Here is a 22766-nt window from a genome sequence, read left to right on the forward strand (position 1 = left end):
CATGCGTTGTGACGGGCGTCCCGGCGTAGGTCAATATGATTTGTCAAAGCCCCTGCTCCCTCGGCCCTGAGCAACGCGCGCAGCGTCTCAGCGCCCCGTCTCGTCCTTAACCTCGCTCGAGCTAAAGTTGAGGATGCCCGCCTCGTCGAGCAGTCCAACGACCTTTTCGGCCTCTTCGCACTTCATCTTGCCGAGGACGCGGTTGACCTTGTCGAGCTCCTTTGTCTTGAGCGCCTCCTGCATCTCGGCGTCGAAGCCGCAGAAAATCTGCCAGCGTCGGTCGAGAAACTCGCGCACGCGGTCCAGGTCCATGCCCTCGGTGCCCTCGCCCTCGAGCTGGATGTGCTCTGGCGCTGGGCCATCGGGCACCTCGAACGAGATGACCGTCGACGGGTCCTCGGCCACGAGCTGGATCTGCTCTTCGCCCTCTCCGCCACCGCCGCTGGCCGAGGATTCCGAGAGCGCCTTGGAGCGGTCCCGGATGCGGGTGTAGGTCTGCAGCACATCGTTGAGGTAGACGACCGAGGCGCGTCCGTCGCCCGACGACATCCTGTCGCGTGATAAGGTAGGAAGGGAGGCCAGCATCGGGTCAGCATGGTCCGGGATGGAACGGCGAGCTTGGCCCGGCGACGATGCGACCGCTTCGTCGACTCACTTTCGGAAGAAGAGCGCCACGCCGTCCTTGCCGAGCTTGTTGCAATACTGGATCATGAGGCCCTTTTCGGTGCATCTCCGGGCGTAGGCGCTCTCGCCGCGCATCTCGGCCTGGAACGCTTCGACGAGCAGCGCGTCGGTGGTGCCACTGTCTTCGCGCAGCAGCTCCTTGTGCGCCGCGAGGAACTTGAGCGCCACCTCGAACGCTCCTTCGTTGAGGTTCTTGGCCGGGTTGAACGAGGAGGGAAGGGAAGAGGCCGATAGGTCGAGCGACGAGGGGATGGTCGAGGGGAGGTTGGCAAACTGGCGCATCGAGGTGCTGACCTCGGGAACGTCCTCCTCGTCGTCGGTCTCTTCGGCGTCCGAGTCGGCCGCCTGCGCCTGCGACGAGGAGCCGGCAGCGGAGGGCGAGTTGAGCGTCTCGATAGACGTCACCTTGGACGACTTGGCCGGCTTGGCCGGCTTGGGCTTGGGCGCAGGTTCGGGTTCCGCCTTGGAGACGTGGCCGCTGCTCCAGCCTTCGCGGATACCGTCGCTGGTAATCTTTTTGGCGTCCTCGGCTTCCATCTTGGCCAGTTCGTCCTTGATCTGCTGCTGCCTTTTTGTAAGCTGCGACGAGTGGTGCTCGAGCTGCGCTGCCAGGCCCTCGATGAGGGCAGGGTCCGAGGGCTCCTTGCCCTTGACCGACGGCTCCTGGTTGATCTGCAGGAGCAGCGAGAGGATCATGTCGTCGATGGTGGGGCCATTTGGTCCGTCCTTGTTGCCTCGCTCCTGCCGCCCTGCCGAGAGGCGCGACACCTCTCGCGAGTAGTATGCGGGCCCCTCAGACTTTGTCTGCTTGAGAATCTGTGGGGGACGAGCCGGAAGGGATGCAAGCATCGATCACGCAGGCGCTCGATTCGTCAGTCCTGTCCTCGTCTAGGCTAGAGGCCGGAGCGGGCTTGCCGCGCGACTCACCTCGTCGACTCTTGGCTTGAGTTGTTCGTTTGTCTCGCTCTCGGCCTTGAGCTGCTGGATCTCCTGCTTTCGCTGCTCCCGCTTCTGGTGGATGTCCTGCTGCTTCCAGCGGACAAAGGATTTTTTGTCGATGTTGGGGTGGACCTCGATGTCGGAGTCGTCCGAGAGCTCGAGGTTGTCCCACTTTGAGTAGTTGAGTTTGCCAACCATGGTGGGTGCGCGGTCGCTGTCTGCTGCTTTCGTCGGTCGTGCTACCTGTTCTGGGGTCCGCTGAGTGCGAGGAGGAGACGTACAGTGTGGCCCGGATTGAATGAAAGGCTGGGATCTGGTGGCCAGAAGAAAGGGCGATGCGAGGCGGGGGTGGCGATGGCGGTGGTGGTGGTGGCAGCAGTGGCACTCGAGTGACAACAGTACGTAGTAGTGTGGAGCTTCTTGTCTTGACCCCCTCTCGGGCGTGGCGCCGCCTCTCAAACTCCCAGACGCTCGAGCCTCCGCCGCGCACGGCTCAGCTCGACGCGGCTCCACCTCTCGACCACGCTTCGAGAAGTTTCGCCATCCGCTGTTACCTCATTTACCCACTCGTCCTTCTCGCTGTATCAGGAGACGGAAAACAGCGGCTCGCACATTCGTCTTGGTGGGCAAAAGACAAACAGCCGATGCGATAGAATGGGTCGCGACATTGCTTGCACGGCAGCGGGGTAGCGCGAGGAAAGCCAGGGTAAAGAGTGGCCAGAGGCTGCATTCCGTGCCAACCGCCCATCGACCACGCTCGATGAAGGTCTCTCTCGGTCCGCTTCTCCGCCGTGCTGAGTCGTGTAAAGTGGCCAGCGATATGTTCCAACGACAGAGCGGTCAGACACAGCTGACACCGGTAAGCATGATCGAAGGGCACAATGCCAGGTTCTTCACGACTCGGGCAACACAGCAATCGTAGTGGCGAGATGGTATCAGGATGAGAGGTGACGGCGGCGCAGCAGGATGGCCTGGCGCTTGAGTGTGATGATGTGATGATGCTAGTGCAACTCCGGCGACGGGTGAGATCTGATCGGCGGCTCAGAGGTTGGGCTCCCAACTGACACCGCAACCGCAGCCGGCGCCTTTGGCCTGCGGGTTGTTCTTGATGGCGAATTGCGACCCAATCAGCTCCGTCACGTAGTCGATTGTGCTGCCGCGGACCAGGGCGAGTGAGACGCTATCCACCAGGATGTTGATGCCCGGGTGCACTTCAAACTGGCTGCAGAGCGGTAGAGATGCGCGGCGGAATGGCGATCGGGGTCAGCATGCCGAGACTGCTCGGAGGGGACTGACCGGCAAGCGCACCGCAAAGTACTCACAAGTCGTCCTCTTCGACCTCTTCAGTGATCTCCATCTTGTACTGGTAGCCGTGGCATCCTCCTGGCTCGACGGCTACCCGGAGCGCGAGGCTGGGGTTATTCTCCCTCTCCGAGACCTTTCTGAGTTGCTGTGGCGGCGAGAGGGCAGGCAGAGGACAATGAGATCAGAGTCTGTTTGTCAGGCCAAGCTCTCGAAAGCGTCGAGCGATGAGGTTGTGGCCAGCACTCACGTTGATGGCGCGTTCTGTGGCGATGATTGTAGGTTCGCCGTCGCGATAAACTTCTGGCTCCTCTGGCTCCTCGGGCTTCCGTGTCAATGTGGTTGCGCTTCTCCGTTGGCCCATCGTTGCGACGCCAAGGGCCGAGAGCGGCGATGGCCGTGCCGAGGATATTGTTGAGAGATAGTGAGCGGTTGCGGGAAGGAATGGGTGCGCCATTGTCGCTAGTCTGGATGATGCGGACGAGGCGGCAAGGTGGCGCAAACGGCTGGCACTTGCGCCGCGCCGTGCCAGTTGGGCTGCGGCGCGCTGTAATGCCGGGAGGCGGAGGCGGGATGATGCTGGTGATGCCATGGCGGGCGAACGGCTTGCGCGATGTATGGGATGATGCTAGGGAGTCGAGAATGCGATGGAAGACGAGAGGCAACGACGGGTGGCGGCGGAGGAGGGCCGGGGTGGATCCCGAGCAAGCCTTTAGGCCGCCGCTTGGAAATCCGGCCGTTCCGAGGTGGGTCATGGCCATGGCCATGGCCTGGCCAGGCCGCCAGCAGGGTCCCGGGTCGCGAGTCGGCGAGTGTGGAGGGCCACAATCAATTCGGAGCCTTGGCTTGGTCGTGGCTCGTGGGTGGGCCGAGGCTGGCCAGAGCCTCGATCACCGAGCAGCTGCGGTGGTCGGTCGTCCGACTGGAGAATCCCGACTTCCGAAGCTGACCCAGTCGGGCGCGCGCTGCCTGCCAACTGCCCGCTCGCCCAGCCAGATGGAAGATCGAGGGGGGTGCCGGGCAGAGGGCGAAGGAGAGCAGGCAGGCTAGAGGCGTACGAGAAGCAGAGGCCAGCAGGCCCGCAGAGACAGGCACAGCGGCAGGGCGCACGCGGGGGGCCACTCAGAAGTCAGAAGCCAGCAGCAGCGAGAGCGAGCGACAGCGCAGAGAGCGAAGGAAGCCGTCTCAGACCTTTGCACGGCAGCGCCAGCGGGCGCACCTCGGACACCGTCCAGCTTCACCATCACCTGCACCGCACCATCACCAACACTCCACCCTCCAAGGAACCCCCCTCCACCCTTCGAGGTGAGTCTCGCCGTCGCTGTCTCCGCGGACCACCACCTGCTCCGCATTCGCCATTCAAACAGACGCAGACGCTGCTCTGCACGAGCGGTGGCTCACCACAAAGGATCCTTGCAGCCGGCGTCAACCTCGCTGGGTCCCAACTGAACGGCCGACTGATACTTGTCACTTCGACCTTGCTTCCTCCTGTGCCAATCCACCGCTTCCTCTGCACCCACAGAACCACTCACAATCATGTCTGCCACTGTCGAGGAGATCACCGACGACGTTCAGGACGTGAGTGGTTCCTCGGCCGTGCACTCCGTCGCACGAGCGCATACCTGCTCTTCTCACATCTATTCTGGACTAACCCGCGATCTTGTCCTGGTCCTCAACGATGCCCTCTGCCCCTTCCACGACACGTTCAGCTCAACGTCCAGGAGAACGTCGACCTCGAGGAGGGAGGCGAGGTCTCGGTCACCGACAAGGTCCAGTCCCGTGCCGAGCGCAAGAGCCGCAAGGCCCTCCAGAACCTCGGCCTCCAGCGCGTCCCCGGAATCACCCGCGTCACCATGCGCCGTCCCCGTGGCGTGAGTAGCGCGGTAGCCAGACAGAAGCACACGACAGCTCGGCGAGCCAGTGCGTCGACACCGCATATTGAGGGCTGTCGGTCGAGATGCGACGGCCATCAGACTAGCATCGCAACCTCTCGAGCTGTCGGAGCAGTTGGGGACCGACGGGACGGCTAGCCTTAGTACAATGCCGGGCCTTATCGTCGTCAGCGGTCACTGACCTCGCACCCTTTGCCCCCTGGCTCTTCCCGCACCGTAGCACCTCTACGTTGTCTCGCAGCCCGAGGTGTACAAGTCGGCTCACTCCGACTGCTACATCGTCTTCGGCGAGGCCAAGACCGAGGACATGAGCCAGTTCGCCCAGGCCCAGGCCGCCCAGCAGATGGCCCAGGCTGAGGCTCAGGAGCGCATGCTCGCCGAGGGCTTCGCGCAGCAGGGCGCCTCGGAGGAGAAGAAGAAGGCCGAGGAGGAGCCCGAGGAGGACGACGACTCGCCCATCGACGAGACCGGCGTCGACGCCAAGGACATTGACCTCGTCATGCAGCAGGTGAGCACCTCGGCCGGCGATAGGCCAACGAAAGATCGCCCCGAGCGCCATTGCCGTTGTTCTTTGCTTTGGCCGTGGGACTGACAGCAGATCACCCCGAACCTCTCGTCTGCCTGACTTTGACAGGTTTCTTGCTCCCGCCGCAAGGCCGTCAAGGCCCTCAAGGAGAGCAACGGCGACCTGATCAACGCCATCATGAGCGCCAGCTAAACGGCTCGCCTCTGCGCGCCTCGTTTGCTCCTCGGCTCGGCAGGAACAGGCGGTCAGGAACTGGGCGGACGGCCTCTCTGCTTCCGACACCAACCTACTCACCACCTCGTTTCCGCCTCTGTGCGTTGTCTTGTAGCACACCCTCCTGCCCTTTTTGCCGTCTTGCTGTTCGACCCCTCTTTACCCCTCCATCGACCCAAAAAAGGAAATGGCATGATGGTGGCTGCAAGATTCGCGCGTGGTCGACAGGTTGTCGTGCTCGTTCCGGTCGCGCTATGGTAGGGTTCGTGCTGTCGGCAGTGGAAAGAGCGGCGCCTGACCGAGCCGCAAGGCGGCCGTGTTCTTGGATCGGGTCGAGACAGACTCCACCGACGTCGCGCGCACGTTGGAAGGAGAGTGCTGCGGCCAGATCCGATATGGCCAAGTCTGCAAGACACAAGCAGCGTCGATGGTGACGATGACCAGTCGGGGTCGGCATCCGTAGGATGGCGGCCGATGATTTCTACCATCGAGGCATGGACGAGACCTCATGTCAGGGCGGGCACAAGTGAGGTCGCAACTTGTCCGCCGGCCCCTGCTGCATCTCACGACGACGAGGATATTTCTTGGCGCGGATCAAGAATCCCGGGCGATGAGCGACACTAAGGCCGCAGACGATCTGGTGAGCCCAACAGGGTAGTTGTGGCGACTGATGGCGCGTCAAGGAAGGAAATGCCATCACCGGTGAGCTTGACAGCATTTTTTGGGCGCCACTTATCCAAGAGATTGCGTTCCCAAGCGGGCCTGTCCTGCTCGAGAAGCGCTTCGACACAATCGGAGATCGCGGCGGGCTCATAGGCTTACATACACACACTTCGGTTCCAGTCAACGTTCCTCCGCGACAGGCCGGTTTCCTTGCGCGGAGGCAAGAGCAAGGAGAACGACGGTGGGCGGAACACGTTTCAGTGGAAGCTCAATTATTCGGTGGAAGCTCAATCGTTCAGTGAAAGCTCAATTGTTCAGTGCAACGGTCGCCACGCAACGATGCGTATATGCAGGGATCGTATGAACCAGAACCAACGCAACAACGAGCTGGAAAGACGAGGAAAGCCTAAGAGACCTAGGGTCGGGACAGTGACAGCCAAGGAGGCGTCCAGAGCAACGTGGAAGCGCAACAGGGGGCTTGTCGAGGGGGAAGCCCAAGGGACAGAGCGGTAGACGAGTGCGGCGGCGGCAACAACCGCCGCCGCGAGCAACGTCCTCCATGCGCCTCGCCCGTTCCTCTCCCTGCTCGTCTCGTGACACCCTGGATTCCGCCATCTTGCAAGCAAACCCCTCCGCTTCTGCTCGAGTTGCATCGGGTGCTGCTCAGATCCGGGAACAAGTGTGGATGTAGGCAGCCTGACATAGCCCCTGTGCGCGTCGAGCAAGACCAATGATGGGCAGAAACTTCATTCTGATATCGCGAGATGTTTGTGAGGAATTCAAACTGACAGGCAGGGGGGCTGCTGAAATTGAGAGAAAGTTGAAGGTGGTCACGAAGACGATGAGGGATGAGGGGATGGCGGTGAAGACAGACAAGAGAGGCTCGTCCTTATGTACAAAAGAGATCGGGTTGAGGCTCACTTCATTGAGCTGATGACCTGGAGAACAAAGGAGCCGTCTAGCATTTTGCCCGCAAACTTGCCGGATGTGGTAGAGGGGGGTTGGGGAGGTAAGCAGCGAGCTGGGTGTGCAAGAGACGAGACTACTGCATCTATGGATCGACACCCACTCTGGACGGCCCGGTCCGCGCCCCTCGACTGTGCCGCTCGCTTGCTTGTCTGCCTGACGCGAGCTACTTATGCTGAAAACCTCCCCCGGCCCCGTTTGCGGTGATACGACAGCTTGCATGATGGTCCAGAGTGACTGGGAACGATAGGACCGGGATGGATGGGTTGGATGCTCTCAGAGCGGGCTTTCTGCGCGACAAGGAAAGTCAACTCAATGGCGAGAGTGGTGTATGTACATCGGCGAGAGCGTGTGATGTGCGGCAACGTTGTGGCAGCAACGTCGTAGCCAAGGCTCGCAGGGGCGGGCGAGGGTGAATATCAATTGTCCACCGGTACCGCTGTGCCGTCGTCGACAGAGAGTAGCGTTGGCTACACGCCATGGCATTCAGCGCAAGCTTGATATCGGAAAGCAGAGTGCGGCAAAGGGGCGAAGACGACGCTAAACAGTTGGACCGGCGCCGAGTCATAACGTCCGTCGTCAGCGTCGTCGTGGGCCTGTTCTGCTGCCGCGCGCTGGCGGCGGCTGTTGCGTGGCTCAGTTCAGTGGCTGTTCTCGGCGAGTCGGTGGACAGCCGCCGAGGGTGTTTTCGAGACCGGCAATAAGAATGCGGCCCGCGACCTCGACGCGGGTCCCCGCGCGGTCGGGGGTGCTTTGTATGGCGTGATGGTGCTGAGTCGCTGCAGGCGTAGCATGAGTTGGCGTGGGGGAAGCAGCCGTGCGTGGAGTCAGCCCTGCCCAGCCCGCCTGGCACCCGCCCCGAGGCCGCGGCCAAAGGAAGAAAGAAAAAAATCCAGGCGGCTTGACGCAAACGCAGGCAGGCAGGGGAATTCGGAATCGGGCCATCCGAGAGGCAGAGGCTAAGGCCGAGCGGGGAACACGGAAAGGGTCCGCCTGCTGCATGGCAAGGCAGGCTGAGCGGCCTCGTTGACCTCCTCCTCGCCCCCTCGCCCCCTCGGCTCCTCGCTCTTGCCCTCGTCTTCACACTCAATAGACGCCCTCGGCCCGGCCCTTGCGACACGCTCTTACACACTACTGACGACGACGAAGACCGGCTGAATCGCAGTTGGAAGCAAGCAGCGCCCACACCGACTTGCTTCTACTCGGTCCATTCCGTCGCCGTAGCACATCGACGGACGCCGCTGCCGCCGCCGCTGCCGCCGAGGATGTCGCCATCATCCTCGCCCAACGGCGACGCCACCGCGGCCTTGCACCGGCGCTCCGAGTACCTCACTGGCATCCTGCTCCTCCTCGTCGTCGTCATCCTCTGGACCGCCTCCAACTTCCTCACCAACACGGTCCTCACCTCGGGCTACGACAAGCCCTTCTTTGTCACCTACGCCAACACCTCCAGCTTCGCACTCTACCTCGTCCCCTTTTTTCTTTCCACCCGCCTGAGGGCAAAGGTGTTTGGCGGGGCCAGGACGGATCGACTGGGGGCGCTCAGGCTCGATGCAGTGGGCGAGGCCGACAGCGAATCGGCGAGCGAAGGGTGGCTCAAGAAGCTCGGGTTCGATCTGCCCCCTTCCCCGTCCGGCCCCGGTCGGGACGAAGGCGAGAGTGAGGCAGAGAGGGGCACCTACCGATCAGTGGCCAACGACGACCGTGCCGCCGCACCTCGATCCAGCAGTCCCTTGCTCTCCCGCCCCACGTCGACGTACAGCACCAGCGCACGCCGCATCTCCCTCACCAACGCGATCCGGCCCAATCTCGACCGACCACGCTCTCTGCGCGCTTCCAACGCCTCGCTCGTCTCGCACTCGGCGCGGCCCTCGTCGATCGATGGGCGGCGCCCTCGCACAGAGATCCCGGTCTTTGCTGAGATTGGCGAGGGCGACCTGACTGCAGCCGCCATCCCGCCAGACACGTTGCCGCCGCTCACGCTGCGCCAGACGGCGGTACTGGCGTGCCAATTCACCATGGTCTGGTTCGGCGCAAACTGGAGCATCAACGCCGGCCTTGGCCTCACCTCGGTCGCCAGCGGCACCACCATCGGCAGCGCCAGCGGCTTCTTTACGCTCGGCCTCGGCGCGCTGCTGGGCGTTGACAAGTTCACAGTGGGGCGCATCGGCGCTGTATCGATGTCGTTTATCGGCGTGATGCTCGTCACGGCGGCCGATGCCGGCAGCAGCATGAGCGGCGGCGGAGGTGCCGGCGGTCTGGTGTCCGCCTCTTCGTCGCTCGTCAAGCGGGCAGTGGATGGCAGCGGTGCCGCCGATGGTCCCATGGCCACGCTGACAGCAGCCGCTTCGCCCATCAACGCACCGCTGGGCGACATGCTCGCGCTGCTGTCGGCGTTCCTGTACAGCATCTACGTGATGCTGCTCAAGGTCAAGATCGGCAGCGAGGACCGCATCTCGATGCCCCTCATGTTTGGCATCGTGGGCGCCTTCAACATTGTCGCCCTCTGGCCCATTGGCGTGCTGCTCCACGTCACGGGGGTCGAGACGTTTGCACTGCCGCAGGACGCGCGCACCTGGGCTGGCGTCGTGGTCAACATGTCGATCACGCTCGTCTCCGACCTCGTCTACCTCATGGTGAGTCGCGACGATGGCGAGAGGAGGGGACATGGCAATCGTCGAGCTTGCCGGGCAAACCGAGCGGGCTCATGAAGTGCTCGAAGGATGACCGATTGACTGACCGATGACCCTCCCCGTCACTCTGCCCCCCTTGATGAACGCGCAGGCCATGTTGAAATCCTCTCCGCTGGCATCGACGCTAGGGCTATCGCTTACCATCCCACTGGCGGTAGCGGGCGACGTGTACCGAGGATCTCACTCGGGCGGGCGACAAGCCGCGCTGGGGAGCATCTTGGTGCTCGGCAGCTTTGTGGCCATCGGAATCGCCGACAACATCGCGCTGCGCGACGAGGCGTCCCGCTACGTCTCGATCGGCGACGAAGACGAAGAAGACGACGATGAGACACTGTCACAGGCCACCACTGACGAGGAGCAGGGGTCGGGAGGGAGACGGTGGAGTCGTAGCCAAGACGGCGAGCAGCAGGAGCAGGAGCACGAGGAAGGTGCGATGAGGTCGAATCGAGACGGCGCATCGTCACCGCGGCTCTCCCGCGAACACGCTGCCGTCCAGGGGATAGAAGGAGACGCAGCGCAGCCGAGAGGCAGGCGGACACAGAGATGAGTTCTTCCTCGCCGTGTCCGGCATGTGGAATAGAAGCAGCAGATGCTCGAATCGAGTCGAGTCGAGTCGAGTCGAGTTGATTTCAACGTTTGTCCCCGCGCGCACGAGAGAGGAGAGAGGAGAGAGGAGAGAGAGAGAGAGAGCGGATGTGGTGTGTGTGCCAAGGGTAAAGGGAGTGTGTTGGTGCCGGCCGGTGTCTGTCGACGATAGCTGAACAGTGGCAGGGAAGGGTGAGAGGGGTAGAGAGAGTGACAGGGAAAGGAGGGTCCTTCCGGATGATGGTACGCAATCGATAAGAGGAGAAAGGGCCGTAGCGATGCGATGACAGCCTCGAGGTCGGCACCAGGCTAATCTCGCGCTGCCGACAGTAGTGCCGTCGACGCCCGCTCTAGTAGATGTTCCAGCTCTTCCTCCACTTGAGCCCCTTGATCTTGTGGATATCGCCATCGAAGCCGTAGCTGTTGCCGCGGAACCACCAAAACACGCCGACGACGACGAGCGAGGCGGCGAGGAACGACGCGTTCTTGACGCCCTGGCTCAGCGGCTGCCTGCGCACGGCACGTCGCTTGACACCGCCACCGCCGGCGGCGACGGCGGCATCTACGCTGGCGAAGCGGTACCAGGCGGTGGTATCGTTCCAGAGGAAGTGGTCGAGGAGGTGGGCGAGCATGAGCACCTGGAAGTAGAGGATAGGCAGGTGGTGGTGCAGATAGCACACGCGTCCGAGCGACAGCATGGGCGCATAGTGCAGGATCCAGCCGAAACCCGCCACCTTGCCGACGTAGACAAAGTGGTCAAAGTCGCGCGGGCTGAGGTCCTGGATGCGCCGCTGCTGGCGCATCAGGTACCACAGCAGCGTCACCACGAAAGCGCCGAGCGAGAGCGACGACGTCCACCAGATGGCCGGGTTGCCGATGAGGTAGTACTTGGTGCTGTTGTCGGCCCACGAGTTCATGCGCAGGCCGTTCCAGAGGAAGGGCCAGTCGAACGGCTTCGACGCCAGGATGTCCTCCTTGTCGGCGTCGGGAACGAGCGCGTTGTTGGACGTCATCATGGCCACGTTGAGGTGGATAAAGTCGCGCAGGAAGGGCGAGCGGTAGAGCTGGTTGTTGCCCTCGGGCAGCTTCGTGTTCCAGTGGTTCTCGATGTTCCACCACGTGTGCTCGTCGCGCGGGTTGTTTTCCTTGTCGCACGACACCTCGACCTGCTTCCAGCCCCACTGCGGCAGGATGGCGTTGGCGGCGCGCATGTAGCAGCCGAGCTGCTGGTGGCGCAGCCGCATGCGCGTCGTCAGCGAGCGGATTGGATCGCCCTTGGCCACCTTGCCGTGGACCATGTCGTCGACCACTTCCACCACCCAGTGGTCCTTTTCGTCGCCCACGACGTCGTCGCCGTAGCCCGAGATCTCGTAGTTTTCCTTGGTCACGGGGGCCGCGATGGCGTGCGAGTGGATGTTGCGTCGGGTCATGTTGTGCACCAGGCGGATCGTGTCGCCCGCCTTGAGCATGCGCGGCGGCTGCGACGCCGCCTCAGTGTCGTTGGCCGCCGGCAGCTGGGGCTCGTTCCAGGGCGGCGTGATGACAAACTCGTTGTTCTCGTCCTTGTAATGGTAGCACGTCACCTGCTGCTGCTCGGAGCCCGTGGGGTAGGTCTGGATGTGCGAGTGGAGCAGGCCGCCGCCGTAGCCCATGTTTTTGAGCGTGATGCGGCTGCCAAACGCGGCCTCGGGCGGCGACTTTGCAAAGTCGTTGCCGCGCAGGTGCGACTGGAACAGGCTGCTCATCTGGGCGTCGCCGGGTCCGGATCCGCTGAGGATGAGGAAGTGGAGCTTGAACGAGGCCATGTAGACGCTGACCGGGATGACGATCAGGCAGAGGATACGCGCGCACCAATGGCGGGCGTAGGTGCGGGCGGGCATGCGGAGGTCGCCCAGCTTGTCCCAGAGGTCCTCGACGGTGAAGACGCCGACCAGGGCGGTGACAAAGAGGCCGACCCACTTGACGCTCGACACGCAGCCAATCGAGAAGCCGGTAAAGGTGAGCCAGAACCACCACATGTGGCTAAAGGGGGCGTGGCGGTACTGGTTGAACATGACGAGGCCGTGGACGGTGGCAAAAGTGAAGCAGAGGAGCATCGAGTCGAGCAGGATGAAGCGCGAGATGACGAGCCAGCCATTGTCAAAGAGGACCATGAGGGCGAGGAGGTGGCGGGCGCGCCAGTTCCAGCCCAGACCGCCGCTGGTGAACCAGGCGAGGGGCACCATTGCCACGCCAAACAGGGCGAGGATGACGCGCATGCCGACATAGTTGACGTCGGCCGGGTAGACCTCGCCGGACTTGAACTCGAACTGGCCGCGGTAGCCGCTCAGCAGGCCCGCGAGACCGACGAGCATCTTTCCGAGCGGGGGGTGAACGTCAAAGTAGAACTCCTGTTTGAGGTAGTGGGAGCCGAACTTGCCGAAATGGGCCTCGTCCCAGATGACGGTGTTGCTGCGCCCGATGCCCCAGAGGCGGGTTACGAGCGCGAGCAGCGTGTAGACGAGGCCGACAAACTCCTCCTGCTCCATGAGCCATGCCAGCGTCTCGAGGTGCGAGGGCGCGGGCTTGTGGACGGGGATCATGTTGGCGTACTTGCTCGACTTTGGCGGCATGGCGGCGCCGCCGGCGCTGAAGCCGGCCTCTGCGGCCTTGTCGTAGGCGGCCAGGTTGGTGGTGGATCCGGTGCGGGAAGCGGCCGCCGACGAGGCGTTCGAATCCGAGCCATTGGCGCCGTACGGGTCGAATCCGCCCGCTGCGAACCGCCGGGTGGCTGACGCCGGGCTGCCGTTGGCTGCGGCCGCCCTGCTGTTGACGGCCGAGGACACGTCCATGTAGCCGAAATGGGAGGCTGGGGGCGAGTGGGTGGGTAGGATGGATTGGTTGTCGTCCTGGTCAATGTACCGCTTGCGCCAGGCAGGGGGTGCGTCTTGGTAGGGCGATGCCGTAGCCGCGGCGGCGTAGTCTTCGCTGCGGTCGAGCGGGTTGTTTGGCGCGGTCGAAGGGAGGGTGTCGGAGGTGAAGGCCGTGGCGCTGCTCTGACGAGAGTGGAGCTGGCTGCTGTAGGGCGGAGGTCCGCCGAAGCGTCGGAAAGCGGCCGGGTTGGTAAAGTTTGACGAGGTGGAAGAGGTGGGCGACGAAGTCGTGCTTGCGCTGGCCGCAACTTGGCCGTTCAAATCGACAGCGGCGAAGCCAGGGTGCTGGTGGTGCTGACGCTGCTGCTGTCGCTGCTGCTGTCCGCTGCGCAGACCAGGCGAGGAGATAGCGTCGTTGGAGGCTGAGGCGTTGGTGTTGGTGGTGGTGGTGGTAGACGGCGTGGGCGTGAAGGGTCTTGGTTGCGACTGCATACCTGCCGTTGCCGTCGGCGGGAGAAGCTTTGCTGTCGGCGATTCCGGGAGGTCGCCGTGTCACAGAGTCAGCTGCCTGCCAGTCTGCCTGTGTGGTTGTCTTGTCGGGCCAAAGCGCCTGCCGACGTGGCTTTCTTGATAGAACGCTTCGGAGCGGAGGTGGGTGGTGGGTGGTGGGTGGTGGGTTGTGCAGCGGCGCCGGTTTCGGAAGTGTGCCGATCCGCCGAGCCTGTCAAGACCTTTGAAGACCGGACGAGATGGAGTAGTCGATCTGCTTGGGAGCGCTCCCTTGGCCTGATGAGCAGCGGTGGCGGGAGAAGACGAGGGAGATGGGTTGAACAGATATGGTTCGGGTGCAGGCCGAGGCAAGGCGATGGAGCGAGCGCAAGCTGGGTCAGTTCAGGTCGGGCCAGGTAGGTCAGAAGGCTTGGCTTGGGCCCTGCCTGACCCTGGCTCGCCTGGTGCCAGGCTGTTGGTTGCACCCTGCCGGTGGGCCTAGCCCTCTGCCGGTCCACACAGCCTTGCTTGCTTGCTTGGCTCTTGCTTGTGGGTTCTTGGTTCCCGCCTCGGCCACGGGCCACACCGAGGCGGGCACGGGCGCGACCCTCCTCCGCCCTGTCGCCCGGCCTGGAGAATCGCCCTTTCCTCGACGGCAGCCTGCCCGCGCACCATCCGTCCAGACGAGCCCGAGTGTAAAGGTAGTTAGTCTGAGGCTGCCAGCCAATACCGACGCCGAGCTGCTCTTCTCCTCGTTTCCGACCCCGTCGCAGGTACTGGAGGCGGCCTTGGCCTGCGGCGCGCGGCCCGAACAAGCATCCCTCTGGATCTGCTGGTGGTCTCCGCGATCCCGGGGGGCTTCCTCTGCCGTCACAGCGACGGGGACGCTCGGATCCGAAGCACGCCGCGTGGACCCGCCCGCCCGCGCTTCTCCACTTTTCCTAGAAGGTCGCTTGGCTGGCCTGCCAGCCGGCCAAGCTGGCTCGTTTGGCGCGCTGGCATCCGTCCACCTCCAACTCCAGTTCCGACATCTTCATCGGCCGCCCGGGACCACCTCGCACAACCGTCTCGCTGCATCACCACACACGATGAGCGACACTTCCATCCCAGAGCCCACCTCATCTGCGGCACCGGCAGCAGCGCCGGCTCCCTCGTCGGTCGACTCTGAGCCTGCCGCCGCCGCCGCTGCCGCCGCGACTGCCCCGGGAGAGTCTTCGACGGATTCGACATCGGTCGACGCCGAGACGCTGGCGCGACAGAAGCGCGAAGCACGCAAGGCTCGTATCCTCTCCAAGGGCTCCGACCGCCTCGCGCGCATCACCAACACAGGACGTGGGGAGGGTGCATCCGCCTACCTCGACGCATCGTCGCCTCTGGGTCCTTCGCGGCCTTCGAGCGCCGTCTCGTCCACCCCGGCGTCCCCCGCCCCAGGAGCGGCAACAGCAAGAGCGGGCGCAGCCGCACCCGGTGCGGACGAGGATCCGATGGAAGTCGACATCTCCACCCTCCCCACCATTTCTTCCGAACAGGTGAGGAGGGGCGAGGCCGCGTCCGGGAACCCTTTCCTCGACATGGGTGGCGCTGGTGGACCGAGCGGGAACCCGATGGAGGCTCTCATGGCCATGATGCAAGGCCAGGGCGCTGGAGGAGGTGGTCCTTTCGGCGCGGGTGGCCCGGGTATGGGCCCAGAGGGCGCACAGGGACCGCCAAACCTCGAAGGCCTGCCTCCCCAGCTGGCGGCCATGCTGCAGAACATGCCTGGCTTCGGCGGCGGCGCGGGCGGTGCCGGTGCCGGTCCCGGCGGCGACGCACAGGGCCCCCCGACGGCGCTGCGCGTCAAAACGTTGCCGGAACGTCTGTTTGACGTGCTGCAGGCAGGCCTGGTCGTGCTGCTGGCCATCTACTTTGCACGCTCGTCGCTCTTCAACGACGATCACTCGTCGTTTGCGTCGGACGTCGCGTCGGCCTCGACGCTGCACACGTCGGCCACGTCGGCCACATCGACGCTGCACCGCTGGGCACGACTGGGCTACGAGCGGCCGCTCGAGTCAGAGTGGACCTTGACCAACCTCAGCCTCAGCCTCGGCGCCGGCGGGACGGCCTTCCCGCTCTTCTGGATCTTTATCACGCTCGAAATCGCGCTTCAGGCCATGCGCGTCGTCCTGTTTTCCTCAAAGACGCCGCCGCCGCCCTCGATGCTCGGCATGCTCGCCGGCCTGGTCCCCATCCCCAACTTTGCCCTCTACGTCCGCCTCGCCGCCAAGTACGTCGCCCTCATCAACGCCTTTGTCAACGACCTCGCCGTCGTCGTCTTCGTATTCGGCCTCGCGGTGCTATGGGCTGGCTGGAAGGTCGGCATCGACGCCGTCGGACCCGCCGCGGCCTTGGTCAGGGATGAATTGTAGCTTCGCACGCGCATGCACGGCGGCGCGGCGCGGCGGCCATTGAAGCCGTATGCACGTGAATTCAAACGTTGGACGCCATCTGTGTCACGTGTGGATCTGAGGACCAGCGAGGACGGTCAAAGATGGTACGTGGGTATGGATTCACGGTCCCTATCGGTCCCCATCGGAGTGTGTCGACTCGTCGGACCGCTTTAGATCACTCGATCCTGATCTTGAGCGCCTTCTCAACAGCCTGTCGGGTGGGCGCGAGTGCCTGCCCTCCATCACGTCGTAGAGGAGACAGGGACCGATCAGTAACCGCACGACAGACTCAGCTTCGTCGGCATGCAGCGGACGGGGAAAAGGAACTCACGGTAGCCACCTTTCTCGCCGCATCGACGCCATGCTCCTCCTCCGCCTCGAGCTGGACATTCTGCATCTTGTCCAGCGACTTTTCCAGACTCGAGACCATCTTGCGCGCTCGCTCTAGCCTCTCCTCCTTTTCCCTCTCCCTAGCCGCATCTCCCGCTACACCTTCAGCATCGACGCCGGCGGCGGCCGAGGAGGAGGACGAGAGGTTGGAAGCCTGCACGTCTTTCCAGTTGGTCGCCTTGTTCTCTGCCGCGTCCCCCAGAGGTGCAGAGCTCGGAGAGAGGCATGACCATAGCTGTCGGAGGAACTCGGTCGTTGACGCCTGGATCGATGTTGTCGTCTTTTGCAGCGTCGCTGGTAACGTCTCTGCATTGAAGCAGGCGCGAAGCGGGCCAGGGGGGCGAGAGGGGACGGATCAGGTCAGCAAGCCACTCGTCGATACCGTCCGTCACTCCACGAGCGATTGGTCGACCCACTGAGATCGTTGACGCCCCTATCCGTGGTGCGGCTGCGGACGTTGCGCAGCATCACCTTCATCGCCACCTCGCTCTCGCCCTTGCGCGGCTTGTAGTCGCCCAACTGGGGCATCCATCCCTTGATGTCGGCATCGAACCGTTCGACGGTGGCGCGCACCTCTTCGATCGTGCGCGGGATGCTGCCGTCGTCCTCGTTGGCCCGTTTGCGCTTCCGTCCCACCCCTTCACCCGCCGCCTCGTCGGCTCCATTGGCCACCGACTGGTTGCGGTCCTGGCTCTGCGGATACCCGTCGAGCTCGCTCACGTTGAGCCGCACTCGCTCCGTCCGTTCGGACTCGTTGAGATCGTCGATTTCAATCTCGCGGTAGTAGCGAGCTTTGATCGCCTCGACATTCTCTCTCGCGGTGGGGTCGTTGGCGTCGTACTCCTCGCCCACGCCACCGACGACGCGGCGGGCGCGACGCTCGGCCTCCTCCTGCTCGCCCAGGGCCGAGTCGAGCAGCGATTGGGAATGATCGTTGAAGCGGCGCATAAGCGGCAGCGTCCTGCGCTCGGCGCCGGCACGCATGGTCCAGTCCTTGGTGTTGCCCGTCTCCTGGTGGTCCTCTTCGGTCGCCGCCAGGTCGAGCAAGCGGTCGTGCGGGTTGCGCAGGCGGCGCGGCTCGAGCTGGTCGTCCTCGTCCTCGAGGTACTTGTCAAAGACGGGATCGTCCTGGACAATGTGCTCCGATGCAGCTGACCGCGCCGACGTGCGGAGGCGGTGGTACAGCTTGGACTGGAAGTAGCGCTGCCAGAAGGCACTCTGGTCGAGCTTGGATGGCACGTTCTCCTCGTACGCGCGCGCGACGACGGGGAACTGCTCAAAAATGTCGGCGATGAGCTCGTTGGAGACGTTGAGTTTGAGCTCGCCCGCCTCGTTGTGCGCGGGCTTGGGGTCTGCGAGGCGGGCGTTGCGGCCTCGGCGCTGCTCTAGCCTTGCGCGCTCTGCGCGGATGAGCGCCTGGCGCTGTGGATGAGACCAAAAATCCTCGTCTTTCATGGCGCCGCCGATAACGACGACGTCCATGTGAAGGTTGCGCAGGTTCTTGTCGGAACGGAGGACGCTGACGCGCAGCTTATTGTCTGTGAGGGGCATGAGCGGGTCTGAGGCCGTGTCGCTGCGCTTGGCGAAAGACTGTCCTGGTGAGCTCAAGCCGGAGCTGGAGGCGACGTCCGGAGTGGCGACTCGCCTGGCAGCCGGGGCGGGCGATGAGGGGACCGAAGGTGGACGCGAGCTGGCGAAGCCCGCAGTGAGCGGGGTCGAGGAGCCGCTGGCGCTGGCGCTGGCGGCTGGCTGCTGCTGTGCTGCCCTGTTGTTCATGATGGCGGTGGTGAGCTCGCTTTTGAAGGCTTCGCGGTTGTCGAGAGCGGTCTGCGGCTCTGCGTTGAAGATGAGGAGCACCTTTGACTTGCCTGCGACCTGGGCGCCGTTTGCCAAAGCGACCATGAGAGCGGTCTGCTCTGCGCCCTGCTTCGATGTCTGGAGGCCGGCGATGTCGACGTAGTTGATGGTGAAGGCGGCGACGCTCGAGGATGTGGTCGAGGGGGTCCAGGAGAGGGTGCCGTTTGCGTGCGCGGCTAAGGTGCCGGCCACCTGCTTGAATGCGACGGCCGCATGCAGGTGTGCAGTGGAAGAGGTGGCCATGAGGGGAAATTTGGCGTCGAGGGAGTGGATTGCAGAAGATGTTGGCTGTGATGATGGAAGGAGGCTAGGGTGCGTGCGGGGAAGAGGCGAAGCCACAGGCCGGGGCAAGGGAGGGGTGGGCCATCAGGCCGGCTGGAAGCGGGCGCGGAAGTCACGAGTGAAGTTGCAAGTGGAGACGTCCGGATCCGCCCCAGTCGCAGCAACAGGCGCACGCTCATCAAGCTGTGCTGGCTGCGCACGAGCCGCCCTCGCTCCTCTTTGCCCGGGTCCCTTTCCTTCCCTCTCCCACCCCGGGACCACCATCGCATCGAGCCTTCTGAAGTCGGTCTTCGTCAACGCACCGGTCATCGTCAAGACACCTCACTCGACCATACCCGCAAGCGCAACAGCAATGGAAGGCTAGCCTGGAAAAGCAGCAGAACCGCAGTCTCATCCTCCCGCTCCGCCCCTCGACGCTGCCGGCCACGATGTTTTCCATACCCCGCCGTCTCCTCTTTGGCGACCAGTCCAAGCTCGACTTCAAGCTGGACGCCGTCAACGGATTCGCCCGGCTCTACAGCGAAAGGCATATCCCCTACCACGACAGCCGATACTGGTCCGGCTTCCTCCAATTCGACTCGCCCTCGGACATCTTTTCGCTGCTTAGCCTCGCAGACCTCCGAAAGGCCCGCCAGCATGCACCCGAGAACATCGTCACCCTCGTTCGCGTCCTCGTAGCCCACCTCGAGAGCCTCATCGTCGATCCCAGCTTCAGCCCGCCCCCGGCTTCCATGGCCGCACAGGCTTCTGCCGCGTCCTACCTCGGCAGCCTCTCGAGCTGGAGGATTCCCGGCACCGGCGCAGACTCGCAGCAGGGCCAGCAGGACCAACGAGACAGGGCTAGAGAGGCCCTCAACGTCGTACGCATCCTGACCAGGACCTTGCCAGCTGTCCTTGAACACTCTGAGCCGGCTTTCGAGGCAGAAGTATTGTGGAGTCAGGCCCCCGCTGCCTACGACGAGTCGGCAGAGGCAAGGCCAGCCCAGGGGGCAACGTCAACCCCAGTGAAGCAGGCAGCGGCAGGCGCAGACGCAGCCACTGAGAGCCAATTCGTCATTGATGACGATGACGACGAAGACGACGATGACGAGGCCGAAGGCGGAGCCAAGCGACGGAAGTCAGCAAACGGCGCCAAGGGCCCGACTAGCACAGACGAGGACCCGCTTCAAGCCCCTACCACGCCGTCAGTGCAAGGCGCGCGGGAGGACGAGGACGGAGTGCCGCCTGTTGCGCTAGGTGAACGCCTGATCCGCCTCACTATCGACCTTCTCTTCTGCTCTGGCTTCACGATACCCTGGACCGAAGAGCAGCTGACCGACCTGGCACCCGGCCGCTCGCCCAACAAGATCCACTACGCAATCTGGGAGGCCGGCGTGGGCAGCTCGGTCGACCTGCCAGGAACCACGCGCCAGCACACCGCGAATCGTAACGAGGTGCTCCGCCTCTTGCTCGTTCTCCTTTCCAAGAGCATCTACGTGCCGGCCGAAAAGCAGAGCTCCTTTGTCGACCCAGCGCTTCGCTTCACCGTTCAAGAGCTCGAGCGCGGCGTGCTGCTGCCGCTCATGTGCAGTCTGCTCAACACGAGCCTCGCCAACCCACGCAGCTCCGTCTCGGCCTGGCTCGGCCTCCCCAGCGTTGTCGGCGGCGGTGTCGGCAGCGGAGGGAGCGGTGGTGGCGGGGGTGGTGGACTCGGCAGCCTCGGCCTCGGCGGATCGAGCGGCGAAGAGGTGCAGACGTCGCTTGTCTCGCAGAGTCTGCAGGTGCTCGATGTGCTGCTCAGCTACGAGCCGCCGCAGCCCAGCGAAACCGACACCGCCAGCCTAAGCACCCTCGGCCCACCACAGCCGGGCCCGGGTGGCAAGAACATTTTCCGCTTCTATCTCTCCAAGCTGCACCGCGAGGCCGACTTTGACTTCATCTGGACCGGCATGGCACGAAGCCTTGGCGAGCATGTCGCGTCGCCCATCCAGATCCTTGCCATCCAGATCCCAACGACGGGCGGCAGCAGCCGGCGTAACGCGGGCGCCAACTGGCACCTGAACCAGGTGGCCGAGCGGCTCATGCTCCTGTGGCGCCTGCTAGAGCTCAACGCCAAGTTCCGCCACTACCTGCTCGACCACCCTCAGCGCGCGCCCGCGCTCGTCTCGTTCTTGCTCTACTTTGCCCTCACCTACAAGGACAACCTGGCACTTCAAGGCCTGGTGCGCCTGTGCGCCTTCATGCTGCAAGACGTGTCAAGCCATCGCGACCTGGGCGTACAGCTGGCTAAGCCGGGCAGCGCATCGCGCGTCCAGCTGCCCATGTCGAGGCTCGGTCTGGTGCCCGGCGCTACGGCCATCGACGCGCTCGTCCAAGCCGTCTACTCGCTCATTGCAACCACAAAGGGCCAGCTATCGAGCCTTTACCCGCCCCTGCTCATCACGCTCACTAACACCGCCCCGAGCTGGCGGTCTCTCTCGATTACCTCGTCGACCCGCCTCATCCACCTGCTCCGCTCGTTTTCCCAGCCGGCCTTCCTGCTCTCGGATGAGAACAACCCGCGCCTCCTCTTCTACGTCCTCGAGACGATCAACTCGGTCTTTGCGGTGCAGTATGCGGCCAACCCCAACCTGGTCTACGCCTTTGTGCTCGCGCATAAGCTCCTCCCGCCGCTCGAGCATTTCAGCCTGAGGCGCGGGGTCGAAGAGGTGTGGAAGAAGCGCAGGGCGCTCGGCACAGATACCCGCGATTGGTTCGAGGGCGCGCCGAGGCTCGAAAAGGTGCCGCTACCTCCGCCGACATCGTCGTCTTCGCCTTCGTCATCGTCGGTCCCGGTCCCTGACGAAACCGCGTCTGGGACAACTCCGACGGCAGATGGGGAAAAGGCCGACGACGACGAGCGTGGCGATCGACCGGCAACCGCGCTGGAGAAGGGGAAAATGCGTCGCATCTCGACTTCATCGTCATCGACGGCGGCAGCGGCAACAGCAGCGGCCGCCGCGGCCGCGGGAGGCGAGTGGCAGAGCGAGTTGTCCAAGTACTCGGACGAGACCGTCGAAGCAGCGGCGCGCAAGTACATTGGCAAGAACGGCTTCCGGCCCACCCAGGCGTGGGTCGAGAGCTGGCAGTCTGGGTAAGTCTGTGCAATCGCTCGCCGAGCTTCTGTCGTCGTCCCGTGTCGAAATGGAGATATGATGCTGACCCCATACAAATTGGTGAAAATCGGTCCCTTCCTTCTCGCGACGACGATTCAGGTTACCGTTGCATCCGCTCCGTCTCGTCATCGACCGGCTGCTTCCCGAAGTGGAACGGATCGCATCCGGCGCCGATGGATCGTCTTCCCAGTCCAACCCCGCCGGCGGCGGTGGCAATGTCGACGAAAAGGTGCTCGCCTTTATCCGCGAGCAGGACATGACCGGCTTCCTGCCCCCGCCACCCAACGGTATCCGTGAGTGACATCTTCGGTCCTTTGATGGTTGAGCGGCCTCATCGACGCGGGCGGGATAGTCGCTAGACTGCCCTCTTCCCTCTTCCACGATGCGATCGGCCAACCTTGCATGCGTCGTACAGATCCGAGACCGTGGCAATGGACGCTCCATGCTTCCATCTGGCTCAAGAGCTACCTGTGGGGCACGATCTACGTCTCGAGCCTACTGCCCTAGTAAGTCCCCCCACTTCGCCTCCTTGACTCAGAGATCGATGCACTGACACCCCGACCGTTCCGCCATCTTTCAGCGGCGTGTGGGCAGATACCCAGATAGCCCTCTTCCGCATCCACGAACGTCCAGACCCAAGCGCCGCCGCTCACAGGGCGCCGCCGGCTTCGGGATCCAGCACGCCCTCTTCCACGCCGGCCTCGAACCCTATCGCGTCAACGACTGGCGGTGGTGGATTGAGCGATGCGACGAGACAGGATCTCGGCCTCGCCACGCCCTCGTCGGCCAAAAACGAGAACGCAGCGGCAAGCAAGGACGACGAGACAAAGGCGGAGGAAGTCGAGATGAAGTAGATTCCGCTTGCTTTGTCTG

The 22766-nt window shown here is 63.6% G+C and overlaps 8 protein-coding genes across 8 annotated transcripts; 4 read left to right on the forward strand and 4 right to left on the reverse strand.

The window, feature by feature from the left end:
- Positions 1–87: 87 nt before the first annotated feature.
- Positions 88–1821, reverse strand: PFL1_05195 (uncharacterized protein; the record flags this gene model as incomplete). Its single annotated transcript, XM_007882724.1, has 3 exons — positions 88–550; positions 656–1500; positions 1612–1821. The coding sequence occupies 3 exons, from the start codon at positions 1819–1821 to the stop codon at positions 88–90; spliced, it is 1518 nt and encodes a 505-aa protein (XP_007880915.1).
- An 843-nt stretch (positions 1822–2664) lies between these two features.
- PFL1_05196 (uncharacterized protein) lies at positions 2665–3517 on the reverse strand (the record flags this gene model as incomplete). Its single annotated transcript, XM_007882725.1, has 3 exons — positions 2665–2845; positions 2946–3073; positions 3176–3517. The coding sequence occupies 3 exons, from the start codon at positions 3515–3517 to the stop codon at positions 2665–2667; spliced, it is 651 nt and encodes a 216-aa protein (XP_007880916.1).
- Positions 3518–4461: 944 nt separating this feature from the next.
- On the forward strand, positions 4462–5535 carry PFL1_05197 (uncharacterized protein; the record flags this gene model as incomplete). Its single annotated transcript, XM_007882726.1, has 4 exons — positions 4462–4503; positions 4635–4796; positions 5038–5325; positions 5452–5535. The coding sequence occupies 4 exons, from the start codon at positions 4462–4464 to the stop codon at positions 5533–5535; spliced, it is 576 nt and encodes a 191-aa protein (XP_007880917.1).
- Positions 5536–8450: 2915 nt separating this feature from the next.
- PFL1_05198 (uncharacterized protein) lies at positions 8451–10425 on the forward strand (the record flags this gene model as incomplete). Its single annotated transcript, XM_007882727.1, has 2 exons — positions 8451–9821; positions 9970–10425. The coding sequence occupies 2 exons, from the start codon at positions 8451–8453 to the stop codon at positions 10423–10425; spliced, it is 1827 nt and encodes a 608-aa protein (XP_007880918.1).
- A 388-nt stretch (positions 10426–10813) lies between these two features.
- PFL1_05199 (uncharacterized protein) lies at positions 10814–13807 on the reverse strand (the record flags this gene model as incomplete). The annotated part of the gene is made up of 1 exon (XM_007882728.1): positions 10814–13807. The coding sequence occupies one exon, from the start codon at positions 13805–13807 to the stop codon at positions 10814–10816; it is 2994 nt and encodes a 997-aa protein (XP_007880919.1).
- Positions 13808–14892: 1085 nt separating this feature from the next.
- PFL1_05200 (uncharacterized protein) lies at positions 14893–16209 on the forward strand (the record flags this gene model as incomplete). The annotated part of the gene is made up of 1 exon (XM_007882729.1): positions 14893–16209. The coding sequence occupies one exon, from the start codon at positions 14893–14895 to the stop codon at positions 16207–16209; it is 1317 nt and encodes a 438-aa protein (XP_007880920.1).
- Positions 16210–16405: 196 nt separating this feature from the next.
- PFL1_05201 (uncharacterized protein) lies at positions 16406–18720 on the reverse strand (the record flags this gene model as incomplete). The annotated part of the gene is made up of 3 exons (XM_007882730.1): positions 16406–16462; positions 16562–16926; positions 17037–18720. 3 exons carry the CDS (start codon positions 18718–18720, stop codon positions 16406–16408), a joined length of 2106 nt encoding a protein of 701 aa, XP_007880921.1.
- Positions 18721–19187: 467 nt separating this feature from the next.
- Positions 19188–22747, forward strand: PFL1_05202 (uncharacterized protein; the record flags this gene model as incomplete). The annotated part of the gene is made up of 4 exons (XM_007882731.1): positions 19188–21871; positions 21993–22186; positions 22309–22399; positions 22474–22747. 4 exons carry the CDS (start codon positions 19188–19190, stop codon positions 22745–22747), a joined length of 3243 nt encoding a protein of 1080 aa, XP_007880922.1.
- Positions 22748–22766: the final 19 nt, after the last annotated feature.

This window comes from Pseudozyma flocculosa (genome assembly GCF_000417875.1).
Source record: "Pseudozyma flocculosa PF-1 unplaced genomic scaffold scaffold00018, whole genome shotgun sequence".
In the NCBI taxonomy this organism is placed as follows: domain Eukaryota; kingdom Fungi; phylum Basidiomycota; class Ustilaginomycetes; order Ustilaginales; family Ustilaginaceae; genus Pseudozyma; species Pseudozyma flocculosa.